At 61.0% G+C, this 9,441-nt stretch overlaps 1 protein-coding gene and 1 long non-coding RNA gene across 2 annotated transcripts; one reads left to right on the plus strand and one right to left on the minus strand.

The window, feature by feature from the left end:
• Positions 1 to 7: 7 nt before the first annotated feature.
• SYDE1 (synapse defective Rho GTPase homolog 1) lies at positions 8 to 7,036 on the minus strand. The gene is made up of 8 exons (XM_058727659.1): positions 6,876 to 7,036; positions 4,879 to 5,220; positions 4,134 to 4,778; positions 3,756 to 3,970; positions 3,009 to 3,135; positions 2,637 to 2,797; positions 1,820 to 2,045; positions 8 to 1,438 (listed from the first exon to the last, which is right to left on the minus strand). Exons 1-8 carry the CDS (start codon positions 6,961 to 6,963, stop codon positions 1,035 to 1,037), a joined length of 2,208 nt encoding a protein of 735 aa, XP_058583642.1. The 5' UTR covers positions 6,964 to 7,036; the 3' UTR covers positions 8 to 1,034.
• On the plus strand, positions 1,971 to 8,692 carry LOC131510471 (uncharacterized). Its single transcript, XR_009261068.1, has 3 exons — positions 1,971 to 2,058; positions 7,770 to 7,935; positions 8,028 to 8,692. It is a non-coding gene; the product is annotated as an uncharacterized LOC131510471 (long non-coding RNA).
• The last annotated feature ends 749 nt before the right edge of the window (positions 8,693 to 9,441 follow it).

Raw genomic sequence — 9,441 nt, forward strand, 5'->3', positions numbered from 1 at the left:
CAGAACGTGTGCATATTGATTTATTTGTCCACAAAGATGGGAGTGAGGGAAGGTGGGGGAGACAGGAGGGGACCCTACTCTCCCATTGGAGCTCTGGGGCCCACTGTGGCTCCATTACTGGGGATTTTAGGGTGTCTGGCCACTGCGAACTCTTTCCCTCTCAGAGGTCCCTGAAAGAGCCCCATACGCCTGCTCCAGACGTGTCCACCCATGCACACTAGTCCTCACACACAGACACACACGCACGGAGGCAATAAATATGTTCCGTACCAAAGTGCCCCCAGCCTGACATTTCAGGTGGGGCCCCTCCACAGGGAGGTCTTGTAAGTGCTCAGTTTCTTCAGGGATGTGGAGGAAGAATGGGGGAGGGGAAGGGCCAGGCTCTGCTATCTCCGTTTCCTGGTTTGAGGCAATCACTGGGGCTTTCCCTGGAAGAGAGGGTGGGGAAACCAGCTATTTTTCTAAAAGCCCCCAGCTGCCCCTATCCAGCCAGAGCCCAGATAGGGGCTTTCCCCCACCCTGCCCCAAACAGCACCTCACCATAGTCCTTGGGCCCTCCGCGGAGGGGAGAAGCAGAGTGCAGTGCTTAAAGCTAATACTGAATTGGTTGGCAGCAGCAAGAGGATTGGCGCGGGGCATGGGGGGGGGGGGGGCGGGGAGTGTCTCACCACCCTGGGGTGATGCTCACAGTAACTGGTGTTTCCCTGGCTAAGGGGAGGCAAGAGAGGCCAGCCCAGCAAGCGGGAGAAGTGCCTTTGGCAGCAAGGGGAAAAGCCCTTGGTACTCAAAAAAGATGGCCACGACGGCTGGTCCCGAAAATCCCCAGTCCCAGCCTGTGCAACCAATGCCCCAATAGCGAGCACTGGAAACGAGGAATGATTCTCAGCAACGGGCTGGCTGGTCACTAGGCAACACCCCAGCAGCCGGGACCAGGGCCTGAGTGACCGGTCTGGTCCCTTCAGGGGCTGGATGGAGCACGGCCTCAGCAGCCAGTAGCCCGGGGCCCCAGTGACCGGGGTCCCGCCCCGCCCGGCTCAGAGGCACACGTTTATCTGCTTGGAGAGCTCTCTCTCCAGGTCCAGGATGAGGGCGTCGAAGTCTTTGAGGTTCAGGTGCGGGTTGAAGGGCGCCTCGAAGTCATCGTCGAAGTCAGCGGCGCCCGCCGGCTCGCCCGCGTCCTCGTCCTCGTCCTCGCTGCAGCTGCCCGTCACGTGCTCGTAGTCCGGCCCGGACAAAAAGTCCCGCCCACACGGCAGGAAGTCCCGCCCGCAAACGCTCCAGTCACCTGCGTAGCGGTTACTCGGGGGGCTTTCGGGGCCGCCCCGGCCGCGGGGCCGAGTCACCACCTCGGGGCTGGCGAGTGGCAAGTGCAGCGACGGCTGCCGTTTGGGCCGCACGTACGGGGCGACGTCCGCAGGCTCCGGGGGCCTGCGGGGATCTGCGGAGGGAGAGCGGGTCTCGTGACGGCGTCACGCACCACGCGGGAAGCCAGACCTCTGATTGGCTGCCCAGGTAACCAGGCCCCTGATTGGCCCTGACGAAAGAAAAGCCCTGCAACCGCATCGTTAGTTCACTGGCGGAGCTAGAACTGGTTGCTTAGGCAACCGGCCCTCTGAAGGGCGTGTCAAGAGGCAGGGACTCTGACCGCGTCAAGCTGGGATTGGCTCTAGCTGGACGGGTTGCCGGGGCTACCAGGTACCGGTTTACCTGGTGAGGGGGCGTGGCATGCCTGAAGCTCGAGACTCTGATTCGTCGCCCGAGAAAGGGCCGCTGCGGAGGCCTGGCCTTGATTGGTGGTGAGGGCCGGAGGCGGGCTCACCTGGCCAGGCCTGCAGCAGGTAGTGCAGCACCTCGATGTGGCGCTTGAAGTCCACAGCGTTGGTGGGGCCCGGGCCAGAGCTGCGGATGCGGGGCCTGGCGGGTGACTGGCGCGCCGGCAGCAGCACGGGACCGAAGCACACGGCCAGGTTCTGCGGGGTCATGCGATTGTGGGCGTGGAAGGAGGAGACGAGGCGCAGGTGGTCCAGGAGAAGCGTCAGCGTGGCCTGAGAGAAGAAGGTTGGGAATTGTGAGGCTGACTGGTCCCCTGTCACACCTGGGGCGGGGGGGGGGGGGGGGGGGGGGAGGCGGGTAGACGAACGCGGCCCGGAGTGGGGAAACTCAAGATCTCATAGCTGATTGATGGCCGAGCTAAGGCTTCGATACTACTATTATGATCCCATTTTGCTGGAAGGGAGACTGAGGACAAAGGTAACTTAGTTTTGGAATGGCAGAGCTTGGATTTGAACCCACTCCTCTGTGTGTTAGTCAGGGCTAGCATTAATCCCATTTTACAGATGAGGGTATTGAGGCACAGAGGGTCGGGACTTCTCTAGGATTCCATAGCCAGGAACCTCCCTTGTGGTAGGTTGACAGACCTGTATTCAGAGCCTCCATTTTTGTGATGTCCTGGCTGTGCAACCTTGGGCAACTCACTCAACTGCTCTGGGCCTAGGTTTCCATAGCTATGAAGTGGGGATTCTGATAGCACCTAATAGCCACATGTTCGTGCACATCATGGGCTCAGGTGTGGATGAAACACTCTACTGGTGTCAGCCCACTATGAGTCCTGCCCACTCCCACCAGGCCCAACTCACCCTCTCCACATCCGGCAGGCAGTTGAGGAGCCCACGGGTGCCCTCAGTGCTGGAGGGCGCCCTGCTTGGGGGTCCTCGGGCCATGGCTTCTAGCACCACCTGATAGAGGGGCTGGGTGATGAGCGGGGTGGGCAACTCCCGAAGATAATCCTTGAGGATGCCTGTGGACACAGGGCCCACTCTGGTCAGGGCACCCCTGGCTTCTGAGGCTGGAGGGGTCAGCTGGGGCTGGGAGGGGGAAGAGGAGGGCAGGCACAGGAAGATGAAAACAAAGCCAGAGAGAAAAGGGTGAGGTCCCAGAGGGACCACAGGGACTCCCTTGAGGTGAAGGTTGAATGGGGAGCAGGCGGGGGTAGGCAGGGGCATGCTGACCAGTGATGACATTGATATCGGGATACAGGTCCTCGGAGAGGCAGACGGCTGCACTGTCCCGCTCAAAGGCATCCCGAAGTTCTTTCTTGACAGCTGCCGAGCCACACAGACGGTAGAGCCCCACCACCTGGGGGTGGGCGCAGAGAGATGTCTTCTTGCCAGTGCTACAAACTGATGAGGGCCGGGTGGGCTGAGAGCTGGAGGCCCGGGTCAGGGTGGCAGTGGGCTGAGGGCTTGTGGGCTGGCCGCAGCTTTACCAGCTGCCTTCCTGCCCCTCTGACACCTGTCGTGGTGTCCCCACCATGGCTCCCTGAACCATGGCTCAGGGAGCGGTTGGCTCCCCAACCGCGTAAGCCCTCTGCTTGGCTCACTTGTCCTCAGGTCACTTGTCACCTCCTCTGGGAAGTCTTTCCCGACTACCCCAACCAGAGGTCAGGTCCTGCTTTAAGGACCTGCTCTCTCCCTGCTTCTCCCCTCTTGTCCCAGCCACAGTTTTACACTTGTGAGTTTCGGGGATCGTGTCTTTTCTCCCATCAGGCTCTGAGCTCCAGAAGGTCTGGGACCCTGGGTTCTGGGTTGGGTGCTATGGTCTAGGGGAGCCTTCTGCCCTTGTCTAAGCTGGGATTGGAGCTAGGAGTGTCCCAGGCAGGGTGCACGTGTGGGGAAGGCCTGGCCTCTGTACGCGGGGTGTCCTGGGGGTGTAGGTCTGAGGCCTGGGGGCCAGCTGGGATGGGGCAAGGGGCTCACCCGCAGCCCTCGGCGCTCGATCTGCCCAACGCACTTCTGGATGATGAGGGGCACCTGGCCGGGGGGCTGTTCCCGCTCCACCAGCAGCGGCAGGGGCAGCCCAAAGACGCGGGGCTCAGCTGTGCCTGGTGCTTCCTGCTGCTCTGACAGGGTCAGCTTGGCGTACAGCAGCCCCTGGGGCTCCAGGCGCACGGCCAGTTGCTGGGCCTGGCACCCTGAAGACACAAGGAGGCCTGTGGGGTCTGCCCCCACGGGCTCCTGTGCCCTGGCCCCCTACTCCAAGCCCCCCCCCCCCCCCCCCAGGCCCCGGACACTCTGGGGGAAAAGGGGAGCCGAGTCCTGTGCCAACCGCTCTTCCCTTGCGGCCACGTATCCTACCTCGGAAGACCGTGGGTAGCAGCACAGTGCCCTGGGCACAGGGCCGGTGTCGCCGAACACCGGGGTCCCATGCCAGCACCAGGGCCCGCAGCAGCCGGGCAGCCTCGAGCTCCAGGTGGAAGGTGTGGTCCAGCCGCAGGAAGTCGGGCCCCCCCCTCAGCGGCCCCGTTCGGGCCCGGGCCACCCCATCCACCTGCAGTAGGCAGCACAGGTCTCTGGGGGTGGCCCCAGGTGCCGGCCGCAGCCCCCCCAGCCCGTACAAGTGTAGGCTGAGGCGGCCCCAGAGGGCAGCGGGCGGCGCTCGGGCTGGGGGGCCCGCCTCGTAGGGCCGGAAGGCAGTGGGCGATGGGGGCCCCGCTGGGCGCTCCGGAGAGTCCCCGTCACTGAGGTAACCGGCCCGAGGGCCCCGTGTGGCCCCAGCCCCTGCCGCCCGTCCAGGGGCCCCCACACTGCTGTCCAGGTGGTAGCGGCTGATGACGGAGCCCTCGGGGGCGGCCCTCTCACGCTCGCGGCCCGCCCGGGTGCCCCGCAGGCTCAGGCGGCGCCGAAGGTCAGGCAGCTTCTTCATCTTCATGGAGAGGCGCCTGGCTGGGCCGGGGGACTTCGTGCGGGAGGCTTTGGCTGGGGGGCTGGCAGGGGCCGCGCCTGGGGAACAGCATACCTCAGGGGTCAGAAGGCTGGGCTTGGGACCGGGGTGAGGCTTGTGGTCATCTTGGGGGGCCGGAGGTCTGAGGCTTGTGCTCACCTTGCGAGGCTGGGCCCTCTGGCTCCGCTGAGCCTGGCTGTGGCCCCGGGGGCTCAGGTGCCAGGGGTCTGGAGTCTTCCTCAGGGATAGGGTTGTACCAGATCTCACCCGCGGGCTCCCCGCTGCCGGGCGCCCTGGGCCCCAAAGCAGCCTCTTCTGGTGGCTTGGCCCCACCCAGCACCCATCGGCGGCTGCTGGGCTCCAGGCTCTGCAGGTAGGCCCCCCGAGCTGGGCTCCGGGATGCCTCGGGGCTAGGGGGGCCCTCTGCCCCAGCCTGGGACTTTTCGGGGGCGTGGGGCTCTGGCTCTGGAGGACTGGGCTCCGGGCGCTGGGCTGGCCGGCCTGGCAGAGAGCAAGGGGAGTGACACCCAGCTACCGCCTGCTGCCCCCAGTGTAGCCCCAGCGAAGAGCTCTTTCCCCAGCAGGGGCCAGGGCTGGGGTGCACGCGGCTCTGGTATTCACTCCACTTGTTTGTTTGGAATGGGCGGGCACAGGCCAGCAGTCCCACTGGTTGCCAGCTTACAGCCCACCCCCTCTTAGTTCCTGGGGTCCCAGACGGGATTCTGTCCCTCTGCCCTTCAGCCTCAGGGGTCCAGTGGGGTTTCTCCAGACCTTGGCCCTGCATTCTCAGCTCTACCTCCCACCCCCTGGCATGGAGCCCTGCTCCTGTCCCTTCTTACTGGGCGGCTTTGGGCAAATTGCTTTCTATCTCTGAGCCTCAGTGGCCTTCTGTGAAATGGGGGGGGGTAGTCAATGCCCCCCTCCAGGGAGGCATCAGAGAGCTCGGTGTGGGGAATGCTTCCTAGGCATCCAGGTTACGGTCAAGCACACAGCCCACAGTGAACGCTGGCTTGCTTCCTTAGGAAGACAGGAGCAGGCACGTCGGCTAGTGCTCTGTCTTCCCATTCCTGCAACATCCCCCCCCCCCCAACCCCCCACCTCTTAAGAGCTTGTCTTCCAAACTCTTTCCCTATCCTGGAGTGGGCCCTGTCTCTCAGCACAGTCCAGATCCCCATGGTCAATGTCTTGGGGCCTCTCCTCTGTTCTACTGTCCTCCCCTCTCTGACATCCTGGGCTGTTTCCTGTCTGTGTTTGTGCGTGGGCACCCCGGTCCCTTCTCTCTGCTCTAGGAGCCTTGGGAATCTTTGGGAAGGGCTGGCGGTGGTGGTGGTGGTGGTGGTGGGGGCGGGGGGAGCTCAGATGTGGAGTCCTCAGGCCTCCCTCCTTTAACACCTTCCTTCCCGGGACTTTCTGTCCCACGCAGCTCCCAATTCCTCAAGGTCCTGTCTTCTGGCTGGTAGACTCCCTCCTCTGGTCAACTCTGATTTCCAACACCCTGGACTCTGCCTCGGGGGCCTCTATTAGCAGCATAGTCCAAAGAGCTGTTTAACTCACTTCATTGGCTCTGGGCAAATTACCCAACAGCTCCGTGCCTCAGTTTCCCCTCCTGCATAAAGGGGACAGTTTCCTGGGGCTGCCTAAGGTGGGTGCAGCGGCCGTCACTGGTTAATAGGAGGGGGCCGGCGGGTGGCTACTGGGGTTGATGCACCGCCCCTCTCCCTCCTCTGCAGGACTTCGCTACCCATCTCCCATCCTGGAGGGGCGCAGAGTGTCCCCGGCCTGGCCTGACTGGGGCCCGTTTGCCAGCTTCCCAACTCCTCCTCCCCTCCGCCCTCCAGGCGCTCGGTCTCGGCCCCATTTCCTGTCAGGGGCGAGGCCCCCCTCCCGGGCCTCCTAAGGAGCCCGCAGCGCTGGCATCCCCGGCCGGGCGCACATAACGGTCCGCGCCCCCTCTCCCCCTGCCCAGCCCCTTCCTTCCAGGACCCCTGCCCGCTCTTGGTCCCCCACCCCGGGCCGCAGGGGACTCCGCGGGGCTCCCCTAGCCGCCGCAGCCGGCCCTCCTCGGGGCTCCAGGAACCCCCCCCCACCCCCCTCCCGGGCCGGGCGGGGTTCGGCGCCCCCTCCTCCGCCGTCCCCGTCCCCCCCGCCGCGCTCACCGCGCTCCTTCGCGTCCGACTTTTTCCGGGGAAGTTTCTCCCGGCCCCGCAGGCGGGAGAAGGTTTTCCTGAGGAGCGGCTCGGCCATGCTGGGGCCCGGGCCGGGCCGAGTGCGCGCCCCGGGCTCCGGCCGCGCCGCCCCCCTGCCCTCCCCTCCCCGCCCCGCCCGCCCCCCGCTCCGCGCCAGCAGGAAGCGCATTCCGGGAATGCTTGGCCCAAACTTTTTTTTTTTTTTTCCCCCCTTCCCGCGGCCTGAGCGAGCGATGCTGGGAGATGTAGTCGCCCGGGCCGGGTGGGGAGGGAATGGGGGCTCTAGGCTGCCTTCCTCGCTCCCTCTGGGACTATCATGGCACAGCCCTCGTCTTCCCTCTTACCCACCCTCCTTTGGTGATGGAACACAGCGCGTCATGCTGGGTTTACCTTCAAAACGCATCTTGCCCGTATTTCCTCTCTATCCACCCCCCCACCCACCCCCCCCCATCTACTGCCCCAGCCTGGTGCAAGCCCTGGCCTCTCTCCTTTCCATGACAGCTCCTCTTTTTTGGTATCCTGGATGCCCCTCGGGGCGCCTCCCTCCTCCACCTAACTTTCCCACCCCCCATTCCGGTTACTACTGATGTTTAACAAGCCACCCCCCAAACTAGTGGTGTGAAAGCCATTTTATGTCACAGGTGCCGTGGGTAAGGGGTTTTGGCAGGCCAGAGCTGACATTGATTGTTTCCACTCAATCAGTGGTTCAGGGGGAACTCAACACACGTGGCTGGAATCATCTGGAGGCAAGGTCACTCACAGGTCCTGCAGCTCATCACAGCTGAGGGCTGGGACCTCTTCACAGGCTGTGGACTAGGGCTGCTACGTGGGCCTCTCCCTACGGTCTGGCCTTCTTCCCAGCAGGTCAGTAGTCAGGATGACCAGACTTCACGCATGGCCACCCAGGACTCCGAAGGTGAACAGGACAGATGCTGCATTACCTTTCCTGACCCAGCCTTGGGTGTCATGTTGTGTCACTTCTGGAGCCAGATTCATAGACCCCACTCCTCTCAGTGGGCGATGTGTCAAGGTGACCTTGTGAACAGGATGTGGGCTGGGAGATGCTGTGGCCACCTTGGAAAATGTAACCTGCCTCACACCTACATTTCATTCTCTGTACAGTGCCCAGGGTGGACTTAAAAAGCTGAAGTCAGATTCCAGCACGCCCCACCCCTGCTGTACAGTCTTCCCATGACTGCTCATCCTGCCTAGAATAAAACCCAGATTCCCAGTAAGAGTTCTAGCCTCATTTCCTTTGTTGTCTCCATTGCTCACCATGACCTTCTCTCTGGTCCTCCTTTACATCAAACTGTCCCAATCCCTTTGCACAAGTAGTCCCCTCTGTGTGGGAAGACTTGGTTCCTCCGAATTTGCTGCTTTCTCTTCTTCAGTTCTAAAAACACCTCCTTGGGAGGCCCTCCTTCAACACCCACCACTGTCCACTCACTATTACCTCATTGTATTTCATTTCTCTGAACACTGTCACAGCCTGAGCTTAATAGCTCCAATGCTTTGTTCTAGTTCATCTGCTTAATTGTCTAATCTGGGACTCCACCAGAGGCTTGTCTGTTTTGTTCACTGCTGAATGTCCAGGTGGGAGATCAGGTGCCAGGTACCAGAGGTCTGGATAGGAGGGGGTGGTGGCCAAGAGGTTTGCACAAGAGGAGGTCGTGAGTGTTTGCTTATCATGTGCCTCAGAGTGGATGTCTGTGTTTGTCCTACTTGGAGTTTGTTGAGCTTCTTGGATGTGTAGATTCATATCTTTCATCAACTCTGGGAGGTTGTTTTTTTTTTTTTTTTTTTTTTTTTTTGGTGCAATTATTTCTTCAACTATTTTTTTTTTTTTTCTATCCTTTTCTCTCCGTCTGGGACTCCCATTATGCGTATGTTAGTATGCTTGTTAGTGTCCTACACGTCTCTCAGGTTATGTTCATTTGTCTTGGATGTGTGTGTTTGGGAGGAATCAGGCTGAAGAGCAGTAGGATTCACCCCAGATGTGTTTGAGGTAGCTGCAGACAGTGGGGAGAGAGGTCAGGGTCAAAACAACACCTGTTCACAAGTCCAAGGCAGGGGGTACAGGAAGAGGGCCCCATCAGGGAGGGTACCCCAGAACCTCCAAGAAGCTGGAGGCTGATGTAGGGATGAGATCAGCCCTTAGAATCAGCCATCAAATGATTAAAAAACATTCAAGCACTGGGGCGCCTGGGTGGCTCAGTCGGTTAAGCATGTGAATCTTGATTTTGGCTCAGGTCATGATCTCATGGTTCATCAGGTTGAGCCCCTCATCAAGCTCTGCGCTGACAGCATAGAGCCTGTTTGGGATTCTCTCTCCCCCGCCCCCCACCCCTCCCCTGCTCATGCTGCTCTGTCTCTCAAAATAAATAAATAAATAAACTTAAAAAAACATGTACCACATCAATCTTCATTTTTGGTAAACTCCTTTGACTGTGTTTCTGCACTTTCCCTGTTACATTTATTTGTCTACATGTAGCTCATTTAATTCACAGTTGGCTATGATTCTTTCTTAACAACCAGA

Source organism: Neofelis nebulosa, chromosome 4 (genome assembly GCF_028018385.1).
Source record: "Neofelis nebulosa isolate mNeoNeb1 chromosome 4, mNeoNeb1.pri, whole genome shotgun sequence".
NCBI lineage: Eukaryota > Metazoa > Chordata > Mammalia > Carnivora > Felidae > Neofelis > Neofelis nebulosa.

What these genes read in the sequence shown, in the direction of transcription:
- SYDE1 (XM_058727659.1), bottom strand. Translation starts at nt 6,963, where the DNA reads ATGGCCGAGCCGCTCCTCAGGAAAACCTTCTCCCGCCTGCGGGGCCGG. An exon ending in AGAGGGCCCAGCCTCGCAAG is followed by an intron (nt 4,779 to 4,878) that starts GTGAGCACAAGC and finishes GCTGTTCCCCAG; the next exon opens with GCGCGGCCCCTGCCAGCCCC. An exon ending in GCTACCCACGGTCTTCCGAG is followed by an intron (nt 3,971 to 4,133) that starts GTAGGATACGTG and finishes TTGTGTCTTCAG; the next exon opens with GGTGCCAGGCCCAGCAACTG.